The sequence below is a fragment of the Eleutherodactylus coqui genome, chromosome 11, assembly GCF_035609145.1.
Source record: "Eleutherodactylus coqui strain aEleCoq1 chromosome 11, aEleCoq1.hap1, whole genome shotgun sequence".
NCBI classification, from domain to species: domain Eukaryota; kingdom Metazoa; phylum Chordata; class Amphibia; order Anura; family Eleutherodactylidae; genus Eleutherodactylus; species Eleutherodactylus coqui.
The window spans coordinates 132,666,752-132,692,923 of record NC_089847.1 but is presented as its reverse complement, the minus strand read 5'-3'; the positions used below and the strand labels follow the sequence as shown (position 1 = coordinate 132,692,923).

Below are 26,172 nucleotides of genomic sequence, written 5' to 3'. Positions count from 1 at the left end.
TGTCTTCAGGGCTGAACTCACAGGATCGGAGGGGGGCTATGCTACCTGTAGCTGCTCGGGGGTCTCTAGTTACACAGGCTTGAGATGCAGTTTTCAGGCGGCCAAGATGGCTGCCATCTTTAGTCCTACACCTGCTCTGTGATTGGCCAGTGCTGCTCATGTGATATACTGTACTTGGACAATGGCGGCCACCATCTTGGCTGCAGGTAATGCATCCAGAGTGCCATCCTAGGGCCCTTGTGGGGGTTCATCTGCCGGGCCCCCCATGCAGTGGTGTACGGTTTTGCACTGATGTTGGTCCGTCCTGTGTACTTACCTCTCTCTCTCTTTTGTCTTGCAGCGAGTGTCCCCCTCCCCGCCCTGCCCATTGAGTATTATTCTTTTTTTGAACGTTCTTTGTTATCAAGCCGCCAAAGTGGAGAGTGCGATCGCAGAAGGGGGTGCTTCTCGTTTCAGGTAAGTCGCGGGCAGAAATGGCGCCGACATAAATACACAGGGGAGGTACGAGGCAGCAGAGGCTCCGCCTCCTCGGTCCCAGAGTCGTCATCCTGTATAAAGTGGTCAAAAACTAATCGGCCCGTTCTCCTGCTGAAAAGCTGAGTGACCCGTGGCGCCATGAACCGCACCGATGAGTCCTCTCCATGGGGGCCCAACGGTAAATCTACCTGAGGCCTCCCTCGCGGCAGCGCTGCCATCTCAGTCATGGCGCTCTGCTGCGTTCTTATTTTCTTCAGCCGACAGCGGGGGTCAGCGCCTCGTTATTGATGAGGGGAGAGTAACGCAAAAAATAGGACAGACTCACCTCAAAAATCTGGGCCCTGGGCAGCGGCACGAACGGTTGTCATGGAAACAATGGGAGCGTTATACCGTGACTAGCGCAGCGCTCAGAGCGCCGCGGTATAAAGCGCCTGGGAAACTGTCACAACGCGCACTACAATAATACTCTTGGTTGCCCCGCGCGGCCCTTCTCATCGCCGGGTTTTGTCACTGGTTCACCCAGTTTCTACATGATGCGCCTGCAAATGGCCGATGGCCGACCGCTTTCACCTCGTGCACAAAATGCTCCAAGCATCCGACATCAGGAAGCTTGTGGAGCCTGGAGGTGGAGCATGGTGGCAGCAACCTGCACGGTCTGCTGCTCCGGACCCTCCGGGCCCTGTGCAGCCGGCTATCTGCTGCGGTGTTCACATGCATCACTCCCATAGCAATAGGCTGTTACCTACAACTCCCAGCATGCATAGAGCTTGTTGACCTTCAGCGCAGTAGCTCCGCCCACAGCGCAGGTCCTACAACTTACAAGCACCAACGTCCCTCCGAGTGTCGGTGAAAGCTGTGAAGTGGCAGGTCGCACCATCCGGCACTGAACTGCACATCAGCAATACAGCGCCGCGCGGCCTCCCATCATGCACTGCTCACAGGATGGCTATAGACAAAGGAGAAAGTGGGAAATGTGGAGATGTCGGAAGCGGAGGGTCACGTGGCATCGAAAAAGAAGAAAGTAGCCATCGCCCATACAGTGAATCTACTATAGGATGACGTACATTAGGATTGCTGTAAAGGGGTCTTCCGGTCAGACTAACAGTTTACCTCGGGATGCCATAAAGTAACTGATGCTGATCTGGGGGGCGGCAGTCGGTGTAGTGTTTATACCCGTCCGGTGAAGCTTGCGCTGGGCACGAAGGTCTGACCGCTCTGTGAGGGACCTGAGACATCAGAACAGTCACATCTTTGTGCCTTAGTGCGTTTTTTTTTTTAAGAAGTATTTGGGGATTTAGAATCCCCCAAACCCCTTTATGCTGCGGATTCTCAGTGTGGATTTCACTTTCTAATAACGGGCTGACATCCATGGGGAACGGAGCCGTCTGCTTCCTGTAGAAATCGGCTTGGCGTACGAGCGCACTGGCTTGGCAAACAGCTGATCGGCGGGTATCCTGTGCGGAAGACACCCCTACCCCCACCCCAATCTACTGCTGTCGGTCTAGCCTAAAGTTAGGCGGTCAGTAGCTCCTAACTAGACAACCCCTCTAAGCAGCAGGCACCATGATGTGGCTTTTGTCGTGAAGCTTCTGCGCAGCCGGCTGGACTGTAGTGACACTCTTCTCTTCTTGTTGCAGTGCTTCGTCAGGTGGAGGAGGTAGGGGTGCCTCTCAGCACTATCCCAAAACTGTCGGCAACAGGTACGTGTCCCATGCGAGTGAACCGGTGTCACTCTATGCATTTCTATCTGTGGGTCTCGGGTTATAGAGCAGCAGGCACATTTGTACTCAAGACACTGGAAAGTTTGATTAGGTGACATCACCAGAAGATCTGAGAAGCCCAAATGTTTCCCCACTCGCCCCTATTGTCTAACTGTGCTGTATGTCTGCACATTGTGTGTTTGCATGCAGCGTGGGTTAGTTGGTGTGAGCTCTGTGGGTTGTGCGCCTGTAATGCACAATGACCCAGCCGTGCAGAAAAGGTTTGGTCCGGTGTCGCCAGTAGAGTAAAATGTGATTGTTCCCAGCAAGAGAAACCAAGTAATCCTTAATGGCTGACAAAAATACATGATATTGTGAACTTCCAAACCTCTCGGGGTCCTTCCGCGGGCATAATCAAATAGATCTGACTTATGACAAGGCACAGACATGGATGCGATTAATTTGCACTTGAAAGAATTCCACAACAGGATCAGTAGAGAAATAAAAATGTACTTGGAGTCCTCTGATAAAGATGTGGTGGTTTTATGGTCCCTGAATGTGTTAGGGGGTCACCGGGCCAGCAGTTCTTGTGCTTTAAAATAGCAAATCACAAAGCCACAGAAGAAGTTGGGAGTACAAACTTATAACAATTTTTGACACAACAAAGGGTTAAATTCCCCAAATGGATTCATTTGTGAAGTATGAGAAATCCATAGCAGAGATAACACTCTGGCCTGGTGACCCCCTAACACTAATTCAGGTACCATAAAACCTTCACATCTTTTTCTCCCCTCATCCTGCTCTAGTATCCTTTCAGGTACAAATTAATCACATCCATGTCTGTGCCTTGTCATAAGTATGTATATGTATTGTAATGCATGTCTCTTCAGATCTGTTCCCCTATGCCTGAGGAAGGATCCTGAGAGACTGGAAAGCTCTCTGTAACATCATGTATTTTTGTTAGCCATTACAAGGTATCCCAAATTAAAGAATCAGTGTTTTTAAGGAGCCGGCTCTTAGTTGTGAATGTATATACTTCTATATGGTGGCGGAGACGACCCCTCCCGAAGTGATGGAGAGAAACGTACATCATGGGTCCCATGCTACACAGGGAGTCCGGGAATCTGCAGATATTCCCCTCCTAAAGGGTCACAAATCCCTAAATCCAATATGACCTCTCGCTTCCAAGATGATTCGTCATTAGCGCTGAACCTTCTTACAGGGGACCGGTCAAGTTCACCATGATGCCAATAAACGAGGTTATGGTCCTACTAGGGGATGGCAGATATTTCACCTGCTGTTCTGTCCATGTAAGGGCTTGTTCACACGGCCGTATGAGTACGACGCCGAGAGTCTCGCATCATTGTCCTCATCGCAGCCCCTACGCTGTGCCGGTAGAGATCTCGTACTGGCTGAGGTGGGCACTGCGCATGCCTGGGATTATCATAGACACGAGCAGTGTGACCTTTTTTTCCAAATCCCCCGCTCTGCACTAAGCGCTTCCCTTGCGCAGGCGTTGTGAGGGCGCAGCGTTCCAATACGGAGCCCTTCAAAGGCTGCGTTTGAAACAGGGAAATAAAGCATGCGTATGAAACGCTTTCTCCTGCGTTTCATACGCAGTGCCCCCTCGCACTTCTAACGCAGGTGTGAATCGATAGACTTCACTGCCTCCATTTACCGCGTGTTACGCACAATGATAATCGGTGACAATACGCCCGTGTGAATGAGGCCCAGTCTGCACGGTGTAGAAACATCTTCCTCTCTTCAGAGTCCTGTATGCACTGTCTCCCATAGACCTGTATGGGAGAGCGTGTACATGGGACTCTGAAGATAGTCCGGTTCCTGTTAGGCGGCAGAGTGTAAAAATCTGTCATGTCCCCCAACAGCATCATAACGTAGTTTATACTACTGTGCGATGGGACGGGTTCCCTTTAAAAATAAATCGAAACAAAGTCTACTTCTTGCAGCTGAGGGTTTGTTACACTTGTATCCGGTCTGGACTCCAAGGTGATAAACGTTTACCTGCAATAAAGGCACATCTCAGGGAACAGGATGTCTGGGATTGGCGGTAAAGGGGGCGCTGTTTTTTGTTTTTAACTCATGACCTATCTCTGATCTGTGAGCCCAACCATCAGCTGGTAGTCCGGTCGGCTAACGGAACAGCAGATCGGAGGAGGCAGGCGGCGCCGGCTTCACTCATTGACACCCATGCTACTCCCACACTTCCTGCTCAGGACCATCGTCAGTCGGTGTCATCCGGGCCGATCAGCTGATGGACGGGCGCCCTGAGCAGCGCAAAGAGTGGAACTGCAAAGTATATTTCTAATGAGCAATTCTGAAATGTCCTCGTTAGTCGCTGCTGCCAGATCTTGCCGTCTGACCCCTGACTGATGTCCTGTTACTTGGCTGATGATACAGTTTGGCGCAGGCCTGGTGACGGCCGGCCGCGGACTCCTAGCCTCTCCGTTTTGGGATCTAATCTTGGGTTCGCTCTGCCTAACATCTGTTTTTGGTTCTGTCAGTAAGCGGCCTCTCTGCACCTGACCCTCGTTACTGGCTTCCGCTGCGCACGCTTTAGGAATGAGTCGTTGGCGTCATGCACGCGGTTCTCGGGGATTGAATCACGAATGAAGGGTTTTTTTCTCTTCCCTCTTCTTGTAGCGAGTACCTGGGGAAAACCCCAGGGCCTGGCGTTCAAAGATGGATTCCTTCACGAAGCACTAGACGAGATGTTAACTCCACAAATAACTCCGCCAACAACACTGCGCACACCTCCGCAAGTGAGAAAGAACGGCACGATGCAATCTTTAGGAAAGTAAGAGGGTAAGTGAGCGGACTCTGGTGTAAGTTATGGAGGGTTGGGGGGGGGGGGGGTTGTTTCCACCCTCTGCTTCTCAATAACATAGTGACTTCAGAGAGGTCAGGACTACACAGGCAGCGTATTCAACATTGCACTCTTGGGTTACTCCCTGAGTACAAGCATGCAAAGCATATAAGTTTAGACAAGCTGTGTTCATGCTCCAGCAGATGGAGGACGAACACATGAAGATATATTGTAATTGGCTGTCAGCGATAACTCTCAACCTTGCACATCTCTGGGGCGCTGCAGACGCACGTGGTGTCCTCAGCGGAGTGTGACCCAGTAATGATGAATGGTCCGGGCCTGCGCTCTGCAGATGCTCGCTGCATTTTTTTTTTAAGTCAATGGGGTTGTTTAGTTTTGTAAGCTCCCCTTCATACACCCTGTTAGTGACTTCTAGGTTAGAGATGGCGCCCCTGTTCAGGATCCTCATCTCTTGGTAAGGTTGTGAAGGGGTTATACAGGGCCTCTCATTCAGTAAGAAGCGGGTAACCCACTGATATGACTGAATGCTGGAGGACTTGGGGTCTGTCACCTGTCCATACATGAGCCAAAACTATAATCACCCCCTCCGTGCCTAATACTTCTCAGCAGCGTTATGGCCACATGTGAATTAGGGCTGAACTGTCCGGGTGGGTCGGCCCTCCTCATCAGGGCAGGCTCTCTCTCCCCATCCTTCCTCTAACACGGCCATTGTAAAATGATGTCTCCAGCTTCTTTATGATGGCGGAACTAAACGTTGCAAGGACTGCAGGTGAGCTGCACTTCTGGGATGGGCGCATGCGATGCTGTCCGGTCACTGCATGCGCTTAACATGGAAATGCAGCACTGGCTCAATATCTACAGTTCAATGGAATTGCCAACGGACAGTGGACGGAGCGAGGAAGGAGGAAGCTGGGACCGCCACCGGGAAGTGAATCACCCGTTGTTTGGGTTAGCTCTCATTTGCAAATGATGTGCGGACTTTGAGACCATAGAGCTGCTGGGGTCTTCATTATCGCCACCTAGTGATGGGATTTGCAGGTGGTGGGTGGGGGCAACAGACTTTAATTTCCTTGGCAGGGTGACATTTTGATCTGGGCGCTTCCAAAAGTACAGATTGTCTAAAGCAGAGTTACTCAGTGGCTCTAATGAAGAGTAAAGATTACATGTTCTCAATTAGTGGGATTATGACTGAAAGGGATTGTAGCACAACTGCAAGCTATCCCCTATCTAGTGGATACGGGATAACTTGCTGATCAGTGGTGTCTCACAGCCAAGACCCCTGTCAATCTGAAGAATGGAGGCAATGTCCCCTATTGTACTACAGGCTTGCTTCACCGCCTGCAGTGAGGAGCAGACAGAAGGGAAGCACTGGTCACACTAGCACTTCAGTCACATTCAATGGGACTGCGGAGATGGCCGAGCAGCAGCTGTTTGGCTATTTCCGACAGCCCCATTGAAATGAATGGAGCACAGACTGCACTTATTTGGCCGGGGGGGGGGGGAGGGGTGGGGGGGGGGGTTTCCATTGACAGAGCGGGGGGGGGGGGGGGGGGTTCCATTCTCAATTGGCAGGGGTCTCAGCGGTAAGACCCCCACTGATCAGGAAGTGATCCCCTATCCTGCAAGTTGAGGGATTGTACCACTATCGCAAGTTATCCCTGAAGTGTAACCTGTTTTTTGTACAAGGACCGCCTTGATATTTTATGTCTGCGATCCTATAACCACTTTCTGCTTTCTCTTCCAGCATCTTAAACAAGCTTGCTCCTGAGAAGTTTGACAAGCTATGCCTTGAGCTCCTTAATGTGGGTGTAGATTCCAAACTCATCCTCAAAGGAGTCATACTGCTTGTAAGTATCATCTGCGCTCATTGAATGGTGATTATATTGACTTATAGCCATGCGTGAGAGTAAGACTGGTCGGTGACTAAGCTCTGAGAACTGAGGCTCTGGTCTGACAGCGGTGTTGGATGCCGTCAACCCTCCATGTTTCACTTTATGCTCACATGTGAAACAAACAGGTGGCAAGACGTTCTGTAGGGCACGACTGTTCACATGCAGACTTGCAGGCACAACCCGACCAGGACCGCCATCTTCCACCATATAACATTCAGAAAGGTCTGTCCAATGCCAGCAACTTAAACTGGTTTCTGTGAGGTTTATTGCATCATCACAGCAATTTCTACACAGGAACTGGAACAAGTCCTGGCCATCTAGCCTCTTACTACACATTAACTTTACTAATAACAGTTGGCTTAGCACCTTAAAAATGTACACAAACTGCATATTCCAGCTTAGGGGGGTGTCTCCTCTGGCATGCCATGCGGTCAGTACTGAACAGCCTCTGAACATTCATCCAGCTTAAGGTTACACAACGTATCAGCACAGGTTGCATCTTGCACCCTTTCGTACGTGACGTCTCTTCTCAGGAGGAGAGCCAGAGTGGGAGCTCAGGATACTTCTGACCAACTCCCCCCCCCCCCCAAGGCACCTCCACATCACAGAACCCTCATTTCCTAAAATATTGCCCTCTAGTGACTCAAACTCTTCACTACAGTGACTGCACTGCCAAATATATGTATGGAAAAATGTATTTGGTACAAGCCTGATTAACTATTTAATACAACTTTTTTTTCTTGCTGCCTTAGATTGTAGACAAAGCCCTCGAAGAGCCCAAGTACAGCTCACTCTACGCTCAGCTATGTCTGCGATTAGCAGAAGAGGCACCAAACTTTGACGGCCTACCACCAGAGGGTCCACCAGGGCAGAAGCAAAGCACAGTGAGTGTTAGAAGCATCTGTCTAAAGCCTCATAAACCTTTTGGCCACAGGAGAGTTGATGTATGATTACTGGGCCATCTGACGCCACCTATGATTGTAAGAAGGTTGGTTCCTAAGTCCTCTGTGAACGGAGCAGTAGTGCAGATATGCGTGACCAACGCCTCACTTCTATGTAGATAAAGCGCTCAGCTATCACAACCAGTACAATAGATGTAAATGGATGCTCGGTCAGGGATGTGCACTATTCAGCCACACAGGCGACCTGCACTACCATGGGCTGAACCCCCCCCTCCCCCCAATGATCATACATTAATCATCCATCCTTTGGATAAAGGAGTTTTCTATGAACCTTACCAAAGTTGTAGTGTGTAACTTGTCAGTTACGCTTTCTTTGAACTTGTATGTTTTCACCCCTTCCCTCTCAGACGTTTAGACGCCTCCTAATTTCAAAACTTCAAGATGAGTTTGAGAACAGAACGAAAAATGTTGATGGTAAGTGCCCGGCCGGCCGGTGTGTGTGTGGGTCTTGTAAGAAGTCACGTCTTACTTATGTGGAATCCTCTTGTGTCTTCTGCAGTATATGACAAAAGAGACAGTCCCCTTCTCCCTGAGGAAGAGGAACAAAGGGCTATTGCCAAGATTAAGATGCTGGGAAACATCAAGTTTATTGGGGAGCTTGGCAAGCTTGACCTTATTCATGAATCTATCCTTCATAAGTGCATCAAAACAGTAAGTAGTGGGGGGGGCGCTGCAAAATCTGCAAGACGAGCCTCTATATATCTTACAGGCTGTGAGCCAGCGAGTCTTGTAGTAATGTATGCTGGGTCCTTTAAAACCACTTGGTATAAGAAAAGAGCGGGCTCACATCTGGAGCTTCCTGCTACTGCAGCATCTGTGTAGTAGGAAGCACTTATGAGCCTGTAGGATAATGTATGTAGACCAGCAGGGATCTGTGTCTGTAGCCACTAAAGGTCCTCCGAACGCTCCCACTAGCCAGTGCGTTATAGATGGAGTAGCAGCGCCCTCCTAGTCTGTCAGAAGGACTTGTTGCACAAACGTCTGACTGAACATTCTATATGCATTGATTTCTGCAACAAAAACTGCCCCTTGTGCCCTCCCCCTTAGGCCTGCGTCACACGGGCATATTTGTGCAGGGATTTACACGCAATACGCAGTGAATGGAACCCGATTCATTTCAATGAGTTCAATCACGTGTGTAGATTTTGCGCACACATTTCGTTCATGAGAATATGCAGCATGCTTCATTTTCCTTCCCATTTGAAAATGGCGCCTATTGAACGAATTGCCATTGTAATCAATGGGAGCATGGTGTCTCATGCATTTCTCCACATACGAAAAAAATTCTGTAAAACACGCAGAGGCACGTACAAAACCAAAGTCCATCACACCAAAGGCCTGTGTGTGAAGCTGGCCTTGAGGCTGTCAACACATGAACGCTAGTTACTGCAAGTCCAGGAGCGGCCTAACAAGTAATGATTGATGGTGAGCGGTAGGCATGTCATGGCACCCTTGCTGACACTGTGTAAAGCATCGGATGGCATCTATCCTGTTGGGTTAAGGCCCTGTAGACAATAATGGTCATCCAAACGCGCCAATAACAGCGAGCCCGACATCTGTAATATGTATTTGGGGGCGGCTCATTTTCCCTCACCAGATGTAAGGGGGAAAGGGATTGGGAACACTAACCTGCAGCACTTGATCCTATGGTTCCCCAAGACATAAGTCGCCGTCTGCCTGCAACTTAATGCTGCGCTAATTGTTCCAACGAGCAAAAGTAAACGATTGTTCAATCTTCATGCGAGCCGCCGACTGACCAGGATCGTTCGCTTCCTGTTCGTCCAGTCTTTGTAGACCTAATAATCGCCGTTGGTTTACTTATCATTCAGTTTAAACCGCCTTTGTTCTGTCGCTGTATTCGCTTATGCAGGGATTGAAGGCTTCTCGCCAACGCTGCATTTGCCTGTCTACACAGGCTGCACACACATTATCTGTGACGGCGCTCGCTCATTCACACGAGAAGCTGCTTGTCTAAAAGGACTCTTCACCCCCTAAACGCGCGCCCACATTTGGCTACACTGGGAACCAATAGAAACAGCTGTTGGGCGATCGCTCATCCGACAGGTGTTGAAGGTGTATGAGCAACAGGGAAACGTACAGGTGAGACGGATGACTACCCTTAGTTCCCCTGTAAATGATTCCATGCCGTCTTCTATCTTTAGCTTTTGGAAAAGAAGAAGAGGGTCCAACTTAAAGACATGGGAGAAGATTTGGAGTGTCTCTGTCAGATAATGAGGACTGTGGGGCCTAGATTAGACCACGAAAAAGCCAAGGTACGTGCACTGAGAGGATTTTAAGGTCTTTCAATCAGCAAAAACCATTCAGAAAGCCTAATATACTGTGTATTTGTTCCCCTCTAGTCCTTAATGGATCAGTACTTTGCCCGGATGTGCGCCTTGAAGTCTAGTAAGGATTTGCCAGCAAGGATTCGTTTCCTGCTGCAAGTAAGTGGTTGTTTATGCAATTTCAAAGCAAAAGGCCATTGTCCATAACTTGCATTTCTAAAAGGAGATGGCTCCATTTGCGTTCACACATGGTGATACTTGGAGCTCTGCATACATGGCATCTTAAAGGGGATGTCCCAAGGTTAGGTCATTGATCGTTCAGACCCGGACATCTCCTCTCGGAGCGTCTTCTTGCTGTACTATGTCTTGCCTATTAAAATGCCTTTGTCTTCGTTCAGGATACTGTGGAGTTGCGAGAAAACGGTTGGGTACCTCGCAAAGCTTTCATTGACAATGGACCAAAGACTATCACTCAAATCCGCCAAGATGCAGTGAAAGTGAGTGATCGCTTGATTGGACCCGGATCTGTGACGTTAAGATGTTTTATGGAGAGTCTAAGATCTTATCAATGCCATCCTTTCTTGTGTCGTCTCTAGGATCTAGGAGTCTTTATTCCTGCTCCTATGTCTCAAGGAATGAGAAGTGACTTCTTTTTGGAAGGACCGTTCATGCCACCAAGAATGAAGCTTGACAGGGACCCTCTTGGAGGACTTGCTGACATGTTCAGGCAAATGCCAGGTGGGTGTCCTTGACTTTGCTCTGCAGAATCTTAAAGCGGCACTCTGATCCCGGGACTGAATGCTGGCCAGGCACCTGAGTGGGAACGTTATCTGTAGCTGTGCTTTCTGTGCAGTTGTCCCTACGAGCCACTGGTATTTGGGTCTGGCTTCTGGTAGCCTAAGATGGCTGCAGTAACTTGCCTAATTGACACAGTGACTTGGTAGTGACGATGTACTACACCTGCCCTCTGATTGACCAGCGCTGCTCATGTGATCAGTGGTGGCCAATTGGAGCAGTGCATTAGTGGTGGTGATCTTGGACAACTGAAAATAGGTGTGTTGGAGCGCTGACAGGTAAACCTTTTGTCCTGCGATATGACTGCTTTACTATATCTCTCCTTGTACTTATGACGGTTTCTCCTTCAGGCAGCGGAATTGGCACTGGTCCAGGGGTTATACAGGACAGGTTCTCCCCAACCATGGGACGTCATCGCTCAAATCAGCTATTCAATGGGCATGGTGGGCACATCATACCTCCTGTACAGTCCCAGTTTGGTGAAATTGGAGGCAAACCGTTCATGAAAAGCCAGGTGAGGTTTATCCGTTATCCCATAACCGACTGGGGATTCCTGCAGCACTGAAAATGCATTTAGAACAGATCCGTTAAACACGGGGCAGAAAACAGAAGGGAGAATGGGGCTTGTATTAGTATTGTCCTGTTCAAGGAGCCTTCGTTTTATTCCTCAGTTTGTGCCCAGTCCCCATCCTGGCTGTATGGCTGGGAGTCGCATAGACGTAGCATGGCACTACATGGTTTCTGTAACCTATTCACTTCTGTGAAACTAGCCATACGAAACTGGCTGCTGGGGGACACAAGTGTTGGTAGCCCATATCCATATACTGACCACCTCCACAGTAACTCCTGACCCCTGGATCGCGAGCCAAAGCCATCTGCACTGATACTAGACAGCTTGCCTTCAGTCCCCCTCCTTAAAGGAGTTCTAGCTGTGTTGCTGCAGGCAGCTCTGTATATTGCAGTGTCCTGGGTTGGTACTACAGACCTATTAAAGGGAATGGGACTTGGCCTGCAGTACCAACCAGGGGCCACTGTGCAATATACAGGATATCTGCGACAGCCTGAACTAGTGCAGACTGCTGTGGACGGTGATGCAGGCGTCGGCGCTTACTGAGGGAGCGAATGGCCTAAAGGGTTTTTTCAGGCACCTACTACTAATGACCTAACCGCAGTATGGGTCATCAACAGTTGATCTTCTGTGGTCACTCGCTCCGGACCCCAGCTGATTAGCTTATCTGGTGACTGCTGTCAGTGCTGCTACACACAAGGGTATGAAGTGAAAGCGGTTGCCCTCCAATCCCTGTGTAGTGGCCGGTGCTTGTAACTGCAGGCTGGGGTCTTGTTAATATCAATGGCAGCTGCATCGGCCACTATACAGGGGTCAGAGCAGCAGCTTCCACTCGGTATCCTTGTGTGCAGTGGAGGTGACAGCGGCACCCTATTGGCCGGGGTCCTGAGCAGCAGACCCCAGCCCACCAACTATTGATGACTTATGGGGAGAGGTCCTCAATGGTAGTATCCATAGAAAACCCCCATAAGTGTTGTCATGGGGTGATGTATTGCTGGAAAGTCATGGTTGATTCCTGCCCTAGGGCTGGCGTGAGATTTTCCAAACAAGACAGTCTGGCAAACTGTATAGTCTACCATTGGCCATTGCAAACAGTCACGTGTCTGCGAATGATGGCCAACAGAAATGGTGAGTCGGCGACCTTAATGTTGTGCAGCTTAAGAAGACTGCCTAATCGGCTGTTTCCGTAACGCCTGGCTGCCGCTTATACAGTAGTATTACCGTTGTGGCCCTAACTGGCCCAGATGGGAATACCCCATTAAATTACAGGATACTGGGGCGTTACTATTTCTTCTCTTTACGATGGCAGTTAATATTGCATCGATGCTCCTTCTTCGCGCTCTCTGGAGCGGATTAGTATATATTTTCTATGGTACAATTAAAATAAACTTTCACTTCCCTTTTTAGGGGCAAGGTCAGATGTACCAGAGTCAGGGGCTGTTATCGCAACAGGGACAGTCCAAGGATATGCCTCCCCGATTCATTAAAAAAGGGCAGCTTAATGCAGATGAGGTAGGTGTATATATATACCCCTGACAGGCGGCAATGGCGAGTATGCCCAATGATTACGAAAAGACGCGTTATTACGAGGACAGAAGCTGGCATCTCCTTCTCCCCCCATCTCTTCTCTTTCCCCCCCCCCCCCCCCCCCCCCCCCCCCCCTCCTCCTTCTGACTGTCTTCTTCCTCTCCCCTTACCCCCGCTTCACCTCTGTCTCCCTCCTTCTGGAGTACCCAGTGTCCTTTGAGCAAGATTATGAGAGATGAGGGCGCTCCTGAAATGAACCATTTTTGTTGTGGGCATGGTCACCTAATGACTGTAGTGTTTACAGAGAACCTGTCATTGGTTTCCAGATCAGTTTGAGACCAGCTCAGTCCTTCCTAATGAATAAAAACCAAGTGCCAAAGCTCCAGCCTCAGATGAGCATGATGCCCCCTCGCACGCAAACGCCACCCATGGGACAAACTCCTCAGCTTGGCCTAAAAACAAATCCACCACCCATCCAAGAGAAGCCTGCCAAGATTGTGAAGAAGCCTCCACCATCGAAAGAAGAGCTACTTAAACTTACAGTAAGTGATGGCATTTAAATGCCCCGATTGCTGTTCGAGGGTCCTGGACTGCCCCGGCGATGAGATCTCAGCGTGTCATCCGGTTGCTATGGCAGCCGAGAGCCTCCTGAAAGCCCCCAGGAGGCTGCCTTGGTAGATTGCCCATCAAGCCATGCCTATGGCGTGTCTTGTTTGCCTGTCAAATCGTGGCATAATGTTATACCATAGTATTAGATCTACTGCAGGTTCGTATCCCTTATAGGGACTAGTGGATTAGAAAGGGTTAAAGGGTGAAGTCTGCCTTGACTGAGCAGGGAGAACAGCAACTTGTCGTATTCGTTCTCCGTCCCCCTCCTTTTTTTCCCTTTTAACCCTTAGCTTGTTATTGGCTGCCCCCTAGCTTCAGATCGAGGGAACGCCAGCTGCAAGGACAGATGTCGCTTATGGTCACTAGTCTAACAAGAGTTGCATTGAGCATAAAGTAAACTTTTTATGAACTCTGCTGGTGCAAGGGGCAGAGGAAATGAAGACACTGCTGGGCATTGCAGGGAGAGCTGCTTAACCCCTTCCTGACTGCAATACGCATTTTTACTGATCTCACTAATGGGCTTTAAACCTGCACATACAACTAGACAACTTTTTAAGGCAGTGGCTTGGCTGACTTCTGACAGCCAAACTCCTGCTGTGACTGCCAGTAACGGAGAAACTTTAGGTCCTGGCAGTTTTACCCCTTGCATGCCACAGTTATAGCAACTGCTATGTAAGTGGTTGACAGGGAAAGAAGGGTCTCCTTCTGTCACAATCAGCACCCTAAAGTCTGTTCCCAAGGTACTAATGGGTTCCAAAGGCAGCCGGAAGCCATTGTAACTCAGCCTACCGGGCCCTACCTCCTGCAGTCTCTAATCGGCTGCTGCCATAAGTATTGTAGAATGCACTACCTAAGTAATGCAGTATACAATCCTAGCGGTCAAACTATTGCTCGTAACAACTCGGGCAATGATAACATCCCCTTTACATGCTTCCATGAGTACACAAAGAAAGCAGTCTAAAAGTAAAGAGGAAGTTTCTTGTGGAACACTCTGCCCGTCCTTTCATCTTCACTATAGATGGGAGGGGGAAGCTGTAAGTTGCAACTTCCCCTACTTTGTTCTATAAGCTAGTAGAAAGTTCTACTTCCTCAGCAATTTTTAAAGTTGCTCAAAGTAATCACAAAAATGTCTATAAATCCATCCATGAGGATGGAGCGCCGTCTCACGGATAACTTTATCGTCTCGTTTTAGGAAGCATTTGTGACGGAGTACCTAAACAGTGGCAATGCAGCCGATGCTGTAAACAGCGTGAAAGAAATGCGAGCTCCCAAACACTTCATCTCAGAAATGATCAGTCGGATCATCCTCCAATCACTAGACCGGTCAGACGAAGACAAAGAGCGCGCCAGCTCTCTGATTGGCGTTTTACGACAAGAGGGCGTGGCCACTAGTGACAACTTCATGCAGGTAAGGCCTTTTCCGCCTGCTCATCTGATGTGAGCGTTTCTCTGTACTCGGCGCTGACTGCTTCTTCCTTTTTCTCCAGGCTTTTCTAAATGTGCTAGACCAGTGCCCAAAACTAGAGGTGGACATACCCCTGGTGAAATCTTACCTGGCACAATTTGCAGCTCGTGCCATAATTGCTGACCTGGTGAGCATTTCCGAACTGGCTCAGCCCCTGGAGAATGGCACCCATTTTCCTTTGTTCCTACTCTGCCTTCAGCAACTGGCCAAGCTTCAAGATCGGGAGTGGCTGACGGAGATATTCCAGCAGAGCAAAGTGAATATGCAGAAGATGTTACCAGGTGAGAACAGAGTTGTACGGGGTTCTGTTAATGTGGTGATGCGGAAGGTGGTCTGTAGAATTCTTTTTGATTCGCTCCGTATTTAAAGGGCTCGTCTGGTTATCGGACAGCATTGCCCCCTTGGGGTCAACTGTTAACATAATGAGCTGTACTTGCACCACCTCTGCCATGGTGATCAGCGGTGCAGCCCCACCGTTCTCCCGGTGTTGCTGCTGATGTCCGTCACCTGACGGCTGTAGCATCAGCAATCGCATAATGACGCCAGGGGTCTAGAAGGTGATCCTGCACTAGCGCTCAGATGACTATCAATGACAGAATCGTCAACAAACACTTGGGCTACAGCGCTGGATCACCATGGTGCAGGATGGGCAAGTACAGCTCCTGCTTGGAATATAGTTGGAGCGTAGATGCCATGGTCGCCATTTAAATAGGGCCGTCTTGTAACAGGACAACGTTGCCCTTCTAAGTGGCTAACTGATGGTGACTCTAGGATATGCCATTACTCTTTGATCAGTGATGGTCCAACCTCCAGGAGCCCCACCGATCCTGAGAATGAAGAGGCCACAGTCCTGCTTTAGTGTTGTGGCCCCTTCACATCCATCACTATGCCGGAGCCTGCAGCCAGGCCCCATTTAAGTGTAGGGAAAGGGTAGGTGGGGGATGAGATGCGCCGCACCCTCTTCAGGATTAGTTGGGGGCCCAGAGGTTGGACGCCCACCAATCTTAAGGTGATGCCCTATTTCCATCTTATTCACTATATCTTGACTTGGCACAACGGCCAGACTGTATAAAATCCTACAAACTGTTGACGTTCACGGATCGGCTAAATCTTCTTTGTCCCTTCACCCTAGAAATCGACCAGAACAAGGACCGCATGCTGGAGATCCTCGAAGGAAAGGGCCTGAGCTTCCTGTTTCCGCTGATGAAACTGGAGAAAGAGTTGTTGAAACAAATCAAGATGGATCCTTCGCCACAAACCATCTACAAGTGGATTAAGGATAACATTTCTCCTAAACTTCATGTAGATAAAGGATTTGTGAATATTTTGATGACCAGGTGAGTCCTCCGGCAGGAACCAGACCTTGCATAAGCGGCTTCTGCCCGGTCACACATTGCCCTCAGGCGTGCGCGCTGGTTGGCTCATAATCAGTTGATCGCATCTCTTGTGCAGCCGATGGGTTACCGACTGGCTGAAGCCGTTTTATTTTAGTTTTTGGGTGGGATGGGGCTTACTTGTATTCTCTCGTTAAGGTGTGAGTAGTGTTTGGTACTCTTATCCAGCTCTTTGGCACATCATGTCATCACTACACTGAAAAAATGTCACAGCGACTACTGTGCTGCCTGGGAGATTACTACTAGTCATGTCATCAATAGGTGATCAGTGGGGGTCCGCCGCTCAAGATCCATGCTGATCAGCTGATTCCCAGGGCCACTGACAGTGCAGGAAGTGGATTGTGCTGTCTGTCGCAGTGGCCCATGTATGATATTACAGGCACAGCTGCCATTGAGTTTATTGGGAGCTGTGCCTGCAGTACCAAACTGGATCCCTGCAATATGGTCAGTGCCATCTGCTTCCAGCATGGACCACACTGACGGGCACTGGGAATCCTGAGTAGCAGACCCCTGCAATTAACTACTGATGACTTATCCTGAGGATAGGTCATCAGTAGAAAAATGCCCAACATCCCCATTTAACAGGGGGTGCAATGGGGGATTTCTACAACCGTTTGCCCCTTTTTCTAAGAAGCCGGTTAAAAGGGTGCACTCAATGATTGGCACTTTAACGCTGGGATCCCATATAAAAGGGCTTTCAGATGTGATGTGAGCAGAGCCTTAAGAGGCTGGTTCGAGTCTATCAAGCTTGGCATTGACTTTCTCTTCTCTGCTTTCAGTTTTTTGCAGTACATTGATAATGAGGTTTGCCCAACGGAAGATGCTGAACAGACAGCGGCGCCATCAAAGGAGCAGCTTGAGCTGGAGAAGCAGCTGCTGCTATCCTTTAAGCCAGTGATGCAGAAGTTCCTCCATGACCATGTTGACTTGCAAGTCAGTGCCCTCTACGCCCTTCAGGTGCACTGCTATAATAATAACTTCCCCAAAGGTTCGTCCACTTCTCTCCTCATCGCGGCTCTTCTCCAGCTGCATCGTCAGTCCTTAATACGTCTTGTCTTGTGTCTTCAGGCATGTTACTGCGCTTCTTTGTCCATTTCTATGACATGGAGATAATAGAAGAGGAGGCCTTTTTGGCATGGAAGGAAGACATCACACAAGAGTTTCCTGGGAAAGGAAAAGCTTTATTCCAGGTGAGACGATGATGGAATCTGCTGACCTGAAGGCAAAAAATGCTCCATCAGGGATGGAGACTTATTGTAGCGCTAGAAGTGTACCGATTGTGAACTACTTGCCAGTAATGTGCCCATGTAATCAAAGGTGACGTCACAGCGTCTGTGCCCGCTCGACGGGGAGGCTCTGACGGTCACTGGTATCTCTAGCTGTGATCCATACCAGTCATGGGACAGACAAAGGGAGACATGACTCCACTGTCCTGTTGGTCCCCAGCTCGGTCCTTTAATGGTAACCTGCCTCTCGTCATGGACAAACAAGCATGGCCGCACCACTTCTGACTACCTGATGCACACTGTGCAGTTGTAGAGATGCATCATTAGACTAGTACTGCCCAATTTTTTTGTGGGAGATAAGTCAGCATTAGAGTGGTTTGATTGTGGCTTACCTCCCCAAATAAAACAAGTCAAATGCTGATGTGTATGAGACAGCCAGGCTCGGCTGACAAGTATTGGGGTCTGAGCATCTTAAGGCCGGGTACATATGGAGGAATTGACATAGATCTTTCTGCATGAATTTAGTGTCTAAACGCCTGCAGCATAAACCCACGGCCGGGCTGCGGGTCTTATTGTGGATCCACAACGATGCAGCTGCGGGCACGGGCAAAACCCATGTGTGGAGGTGGACACTGATCCACATTGTCATTTCTACGTTGGAAACTCTGGAAATGACTTTTGCCCTCATATGGCTAAATCTGCATGTGGATCCGAGCCTAGCTGCGGATTACTATCAGTTTGACTGAATCCAGATGGAAACATCTCCTGCCCTGTGTGGCCCCACGTATCCTGGTCTGGGGTCACAGACCCTGCGTATCGTGGTGGGGGTCACACAGACCCCCACATGCTCACATTTACAGTACAAGCCACATGGATGAGTTTTAACAAGTCGTCTCCTCTACATGATGCAGACAAATCCCCCTGCAGTCTATAAAGTCCCAGTATGTCAGTCTGCAGGTTTCACTCTTTGCATAGCAGGGGGTGAAATCTGATTTACCGCTGCGGGGAATCTGCTATGCCTCTGGCCCTAATAGAGCAGCGTATCTGTAATGTATCCTGTAGTAGAACGGTCTCTAACGGATTGTCTACGGTCTCGCACACGATCTGACATCTAATCCTCCGCTCTTACAGGTAAACCAGTGGCTGACCTGGCTGGAGACGGCAGAAGAAGAAGAATCTGAAGAAGAGGCCGACTAAACCAGCCAAAGCCTTAAACGTTGTGCAGACATACTGTTGCTATGATGTAAACTGATTTTTTTTTTTTTTTCTTCTTTTTTGACCTAACCACTGCGAAAACACCATTCCGCTGTAACTTTTTTTTTTTCTCGTTTTTTGCAATATCTAATGCAGAGAGGCATGTCGACTAGGATCCTTCTGCCTAAAAAGGTTTTAAAGTGTAACGTCTTAATCATAGTCAGCCATGCAATATTTTTAGAGTATCTGTAATGTTTAGATCCGTGTATTAGCAGCATGCAATAATTACATCCTAACGTTCTCGGAAAAAACAGACGCTGGTCAACGGTGAGGACTCTGCCGCCGGAGGAAGAGGAGGAGGAGCAAACCGATAGCAACACTGAATACTGTAGATGCACTTTGCTCGGTGTGATACTTGAGTCGTTGCAATATTTGGTTGTTACAGAGAATCTTTAACTGTAATCGATGGTCGTTGCCGTAATAGTATCTATTGCCTGTATTTCTACCTCTAGTAATGGGCTTTTTGTGCTAGATTTAATATCTTTGAGCCTGGGCGAGTGCACAAGTCTGAGCGAAGCGGAAGAAGTGGGAAGAGAATTCATAACACTTTACCTGGTTTACTTGCACAAATTCTGCTCCATTTTGAGAGATTTCATCGGCGCCCTCAAAGTGACGACGTGGGCGCGACAACGCTGAGAAATGAATTGGTCCTCATAGTATTGAAATTAAGTCTACTTAATTTATCAAGTCCTGTTCATGCCCTGATTTTATATACTTGTATCTATCAATAAACATTGTGATACTTGAGGAGTCTGACTGTCTGCCTGCGGTAAGACCGGCCGGCCCATGAGGCATTGGTGACACTTCGGGGGGGGGGGGGTTTAAGATCTTGTTTTTACTTCATGTTTTAGGCTGACGGTCCTTTTCATAATAGGATTTTGTTAAACACTTTGCACCGTGCGCCTTCTGCAGCTTCTGCACGTCGGTGTGTATAGAAGCTGCAGACGGAGTCTCGATAGCTCTGTGTGCTGGACTGAAGGTTTAGTTTCCTCTGCGTCCTTCTCTTCTGCGCTTTTTGATCAGCTTATTTCTGTGGTCATTGGTTAGCTGGTAAGAAGGTGCAGGAGAGGAGAACGCAGAGGAAGGTAAGGGGGGAGTTACATGGGATAACATGGGCATAAAAATTGCTCAAATGTTGGGGGGGGGGGCTTGTTTTACCCATTTAAACTCCAGACCCGACAAGATGCTGAATGAGATCTCATGAATTGCAGGTTTGTTCCTTTCAGTTGATTTGAAGACAAAGTGACCGAGATCTGAGAGTATGAACAACCATCTTGTGAATGGCTGCCTGTTCACAGTGCATGGAGGCGGGCGGTCAGAGGGGATCTGGGGCGCTTCACCTCCGTTCACTGACTATTGCTCCTGCGTGAGAACAGAGTTGTCTGTCAGGCGTCCTGGGTAAAGGTACCTTTAGGCCCTCGGTCCAGCTTCACGGACCGCTCTATGGAGCTTTATATGAAGAAGCTGCAGAAGACAAATAATGCAAAATCTTTAAACAAATCCACTTTAATTTTGGGCCAACAATCCTTTTTTAAGAGGAATTGCTTATGTCTGAGACATGTCACGTTTTGATCAGTGGGGGTCCTGCTGCTGAGACCCCTGTTCTTACTAGAACAAGGGGGCTGCAGCATTCACCCAAGTTCTTCGAGCACTTTGGTGTATTTGCTTTGAGCTGTGATCTCCTCTATTATACCTGTGTGACAGTAACTGATAGTGTCTGTCTCCCCCTCTAGATGGCTTCTATGGTAGCTACAGAATAAAGGAACTTAAAAAAAAATAGTACAGAAGGCTCGGGCTGCATTATGGCATATGGTCACTGAATGTTAAAGTATTCATCACTTCTCCAGTCACAGCCAGAGCTGCATTAACAGCACGGCTAGTTCCTGTTCCACAGAGTTCCCCTAATGTATCTGTACTCCTATGTTGGCATGATGCCTGATGTGAGCGCTGCACCTCCTGCAGAGTGCGGCCAGACAGACGGCAGCCCATCATAAACACGGGCCTAGAATCAGCAGAATTGCAAATGCAGCTCTGAATGTGAATGGAACATAAAGGACCGTCCGCACGGGATGGAGCAGGCGGCACGATGCAGCCAAAGCCACAGCATTCCGCACCAAAATCTGCCGGGCCAAGGTTGGTGTCACATGGGTGTATCTGTACGCACAATACGCAGAAGATACGAACTATAGACTGCGGTGAGTTTGTGCACGAGCGTGTATTATGAACGCTACACTAATCGGCCACTAATCTGGGTGGCAGCACTGCTGCGTGTGACATGTACAGGTTAATAAAGGCGAATACCCTATATTTATATATAATATATACGTGCTCGTGTGACGCAAATGGAACGGCAGATCTTGAGGGATTGCGGTCTCCCCCTTCGTACAGCGCGGGCGCCGGCTGTTTTCTTGCAGCCGACACAAACCGCGCCGATCAGCTGATCGGTGCTATTGGAATGCTGCTGTCAATTCTGACAACGGCAATAATGTGATCACAGGGAGCCATGCGGGTGTCATGGCAGCCAGGGGCCTTCTGAGACACTCCATGGCAGAATGCCTATTAAGCCGTTCCCGCGGGGTGGCTTGATGGACTGCCTGTCAGATTGCAGTATGATGTAATGCTATGGCATTACATCATACTGCAGAAGCGATCAAAGGATCGCAAGTAGTACAGCAAAAGTTGGGGGTCGTAGTAATCGTACTGACCTATAAAATAACGCGCTGTCATTGTTTGTGCGCCGTAGACCCCGGACGCAGTGAAAGATGATGGAATTGCATGATTATTTTTTTTTCCATGTCTCTCCACTTTTTTTACGTTTTTCAGTACATTAGATAGCGCCATTGAAAAACACGACATCTCACAAAAATAAACACAGACCCTCATGCAGTATCGCCGGATAAGTGAAGGGGTAACAAGTTTTTTTTGTTTTTCGGGGGAGTAGGAAAAAAAATTGCTCACTAAGGGGTTAAAGATAAATGTTCGAAAAGCAGTGACTGGGATCCTGATCTGTGCGATTAGCATATAAAGGTGTGGCACTAAATGGGGTGACTGCCACATGGCAAGGGTGGTCTGTGTGTGACATCTTTGCAGATGTAGCATGGTCTTGCATGCGGAGGCTCTGCAGGGGCGGGGCCATCGATGGGGGCTCAGCTGCTTAACATTACAGATCTGGTATAATAACATCGTCATTAAAATGCAACCCACTCACTACTACCCCCATCATCTGTGTCAGTCTCTTACAAGGGTGGGAGGGGCATCCTGCAAGTCCGCTATGGGGGTCAAATCCTGTTAAATTGGAAAGTGGCCACATAGCATTATACTTGTAAAACACTGCGCTATATAAATATTGTTTATTACTCCAGAGCAGCAATCCGTATTCTGATGAGGATCATAAAGCTTGTGAAGAGATTCCCCCACCACCTGTTTCCTCTCTCTTTCACACGACACGGCCTAGAGAAGGGGCAGAACTGGTTTGTACTGTAACATTAGAAACTATATCATTATATAAGTGGCGTGCCCCAGAAGATAAGTCAAGCAGGGAATGCTGGGAGATGTCTGATCTCTAATTTTCAGGAAAAAAACTGCAGCTCTGAAGCATAATACAGCTTAAAGGGGTTGTCCCGCGAAAGCAAGTGGGTCTATACACTTCTGTATGGCCATATTAATGCACTTTGTAATATACATCGTGCATTAAATATGAGCCATACAGAAGTTATTCACTTACCTGTTCCGTTGCTGACATCCTCGTCTCCATGGTGCCGTCTAATTTTCAGCGTCTAATCTCCCGATTAGACGCGCTTGCGCAGTCCTGTCTTCTGAATGGGGCTGCTCGTGCCAGAGCTCCGCCCCGTCACGTGTGCCGATTCCAGCCAATCAGGAGGCTGGAATCGGTAATGGAACGCACAGAAGACCTGCGGTCCACCGAGGGTGAAGATCCCGGCGGCCATGTTCACAAGGTAAGTAAGAAGTCACCGGAGCGCGGGGATTCAGGCAAGTACTATCCGTTTGGTTTTTTTTTAAACCCCTGCATCGGGTTTGTTTCGCGCCGAACGGGGGGGACTATTGGAAAAAAAAAAAAACGTTTCGGCGCGGGACAACCCCTTTAAGTACTGTATGTACACAGTGACTCCACCAGCAGAATAGTGAGTGCAGCTCTGGGGTATAATACAGGATGTAACTCAGGAGCAGTACAGGATAAGTAATGTATGTACACAGTGACTCCACCAGCAGAATAGTGAGTGCAGCTCTGCAGTATAATACAGGATGTCACTCAGGATCAGTACAGGATAAGTAATGTATGTACACAGTGACTCCAGCACTTTTCAGTCTCTGTATATGAGTCTGCTGCTCCGTGGAGTTACTGCCTCAGTACCCGGCATCTGATGGAACATGCCTTCTATCTGTGCCTGCAGTGTAAAGAATGTAGGTTTGCATAGTGGAGATCTCAGTGTGCTGGGTTCTGACACTTCTGACTGTTGACCAGAAGATGATGAGGTGCATCACACCAAGGGAGAATCTTGTGCTCCTCAGAGCTGATCCAGACGCATTTTTCAGACGTTCACAACCCTTGACCAGAGTTTATGTCCACCACTTCTAGCCGGAGTCCAAACAGCGCTCCATGCAATGGCAACCCCTCATCCTCTCCACCAAAGGCGGGCAAGTCAGTGCCGTCAACTGGGAAGCTCATGGCAACAGGTTTTTGGGACTCTGAGGGTCGTGTTCATGGTCGACTACCTTCCAAAAGAGCAAACTGGCCGGGGCTACTCTTCTGATTTGGCGCCATCTCTTCACAAATCTAAACCAACAGAGCTGGAGGGATGCCTTTCAAGAAGGATGATGACGTCATTTGTGCGGCGGAGGAGGTTTTGCAATGCTTCGACAAAGACGTCTACGGAAGCGGTAGCTCAGCGGAGGGCCAAGTGTGCGGAGATGTCGGGACCCAAATGAATGGAAAGTACTTTCAGAACAAGTCTGGTACAGAAGAAAGTGTATGTAGCTGTAAACTGGGCTCTGTTAGGATGTGCTGGGAGTTGTAGTTCCACAAGAGCTGTACTAAAGCCTCATGATTTGTAGACGCTCGGGGCTGTTGGCTTTGATCCCACATTCTAAAATCTGTCAGTCTTAAGTGTCCTTGGCGGTTGTTGGCGTCCATGATGATGGCTCCGCCACTATGTTTATATATAGCAGAGCTCGGCGGCTCTGGTATTGCTTGTATGATGGTCACACGGCGCCCCCTGGGGGGAGCAGCTGCTGAGTCTGTGACACGACAATCAATGACATAGTAGATACCGGCGGCCGCCATCCGGGCACGGCGTTCATCCTATTCATCAGTGTCCAGGAAAGCTGAGTGACGAACTGTTACGAGCGTCACTAAGGGGGCCGACCCCCACCAATTCCAGGACACCGACGCCATAATATACAGGTCCTCCCAGGAGAAAACAGAGCGACAACCACCGGACCATGGAAATAACAGCCATCTTGGTTGTCACACAGCTTTCCCAGAACTAGGCCAATGGCCAAAGAGAAGTTAATGACTTGGCAGATGAGAACTACAGCCGGGTATATGGAATGTTTAGAAGTTGTAATGGGTTACGAGCAGTAAAGTATTGGGGACTCTAGGGGACCTCCATTACTGAGAGCTCAGGGACACCAACTTTCCACTAAAGCAAAACAGACTTATAAAAGTCCAAGATACATGCTGCAACCACTAGGGGGCATATAAGTAAGCAGCTGCTTTTGATCAAATTAGGAACTACATTCATATTGCTTCCTAATGAGGACAGGAGGTGCCACAGTGTTTCGCTAAATAAGCAACACAGCCTCATCAGTGTACTAGGAATGATTTACTGATCCCAAATTCCATTCAATATCATACTCCAGAGCTGCACTCACTATTCTGCTGGCGGAGTCACTGTGTACATGCTTTACTTATCCTGTACTGATCCTGAGTTACATCATGTAATAGACTCCACAGCTGCACTCACTATTCTGCTGGTGTACATACATTACTTATCCTATACTGCTCCTGAGTTACATCCTGTATTATACTCAAGAGCTGAACTCACTATTCTGCTGGTGAAGTCACTCTGTACATACATTACTCGTCCTGTACTGCTCCTGAGTTACATCCTGTATTATACTCCAGAGCTGCACTCACTATTCTGCTGGTGCAGTCAGTATGTACATACATTACTTATCCTGTACTGCTCCTGAGTTACATCCCGTATTATACTCAAGAGCTGAACTCACTATTCTGCTGGTGAAGTCACTCTGTACATACATTACTCGTCCTGTACTGCTCCTGAGTTACATCCTGTATTATACTCCAGAGCTGCACTCACTATTCTGCTGGTGCAGTCAGTGTGTACATACATTACTCGTCCTGTACTGATCCTGAGTTACATCCTGTATTATACTCCAGAGCTGCACTCACTATTCTGCTGGTGAAGTCACTGTGTACATACATTACTTATCCTGTATTATACTCCAGAGCTGCACTCACTATTCTGCTGGAGGAGTCACTGTGTACATACATTACTTATCCTGTACTGATGCTGAGTTACATCCTGTATTATACTCCAGAGCTGCACTCACTATTCTACTGCTGGTGGAGTCACTGTGTACATACATTACTTATCCTGTACTGATCCTGAGTTACATCCTGTATTATACTCCAGAGCTGCACTCACTATTCTGCTGGTGGAGTCACTGTGTACATACATTACTTATGTACTGATCCTGAGTTACATCCTGTATTATACTCCACAGCTGCACTCACTATTCTGCTGGCGGAGTCACTGTGTACATGCTATACTTATCCTGTAGTGATCCTAAGTTACATCTTGTAATAGACTCCACAGCTGCACTCACTATTCTGCTGGTGTACATACATTACTTATCCTGTACTGCTCCTGAGTTCCATCCTGTATTATACTCCAGAGCTGCACTCACTATTCTGCTGCTGGAGTCACTGTGTATATACATTACTTATCCTGTACTGCTCCTGAGTTACATCCTGTATTATACTCCAGAGCTGCACTCACTATTCTGCTGGTGGAGTCACTGTGTACATACATTACTTATCCTGTACTGATCCTGGGTTACATCCTGTATTATACTCCAGAGCTGCACTCACTGTTCTGCTGGTGGAGTCACTGTGTACATACATTACTT

At 48.5% G+C, this 26,172-nt stretch overlaps 1 protein-coding gene and 1 non-coding gene across 2 annotated transcripts; both read left to right on the top strand.

The window, feature by feature from the left end:
• Positions 1-340: 340 nt before the first annotated feature.
• EIF4G2 (eukaryotic translation initiation factor 4 gamma 2) lies at positions 341-19,744 on the top strand. Its single transcript, XM_066583548.1, has 19 exons — positions 341-456; positions 4,839-5,000; positions 6,767-6,869; positions 7,667-7,798; positions 8,224-8,290; positions 8,376-8,527; positions 10,039-10,149; positions 10,237-10,320; positions 10,560-10,658; positions 10,758-10,899; positions 11,307-11,470; positions 12,932-13,036; positions 13,378-13,593; positions 14,853-15,068; positions 15,148-15,406; positions 16,258-16,462; positions 17,299-17,507; positions 17,588-17,709; positions 18,877-19,744. Exons 6-19 carry the CDS (start codon positions 8,444-8,446, stop codon positions 18,940-18,942), a joined length of 2,082 nt encoding a protein of 693 aa, XP_066439645.1. The 5' UTR covers positions 341-456; positions 4,839-5,000; positions 6,767-6,869; positions 7,667-7,798; positions 8,224-8,290; positions 8,376-8,443; the 3' UTR covers positions 18,943-19,744.
• On the top strand, positions 13,079-13,296 carry LOC136582945 (small nucleolar RNA SNORD97). The gene has a single exon (XR_010787263.1). It is a non-coding gene; the product is annotated as a small nucleolar RNA SNORD97 (small nucleolar RNA).
• Positions 19,745-26,172: the final 6,428 nt, after the last annotated feature.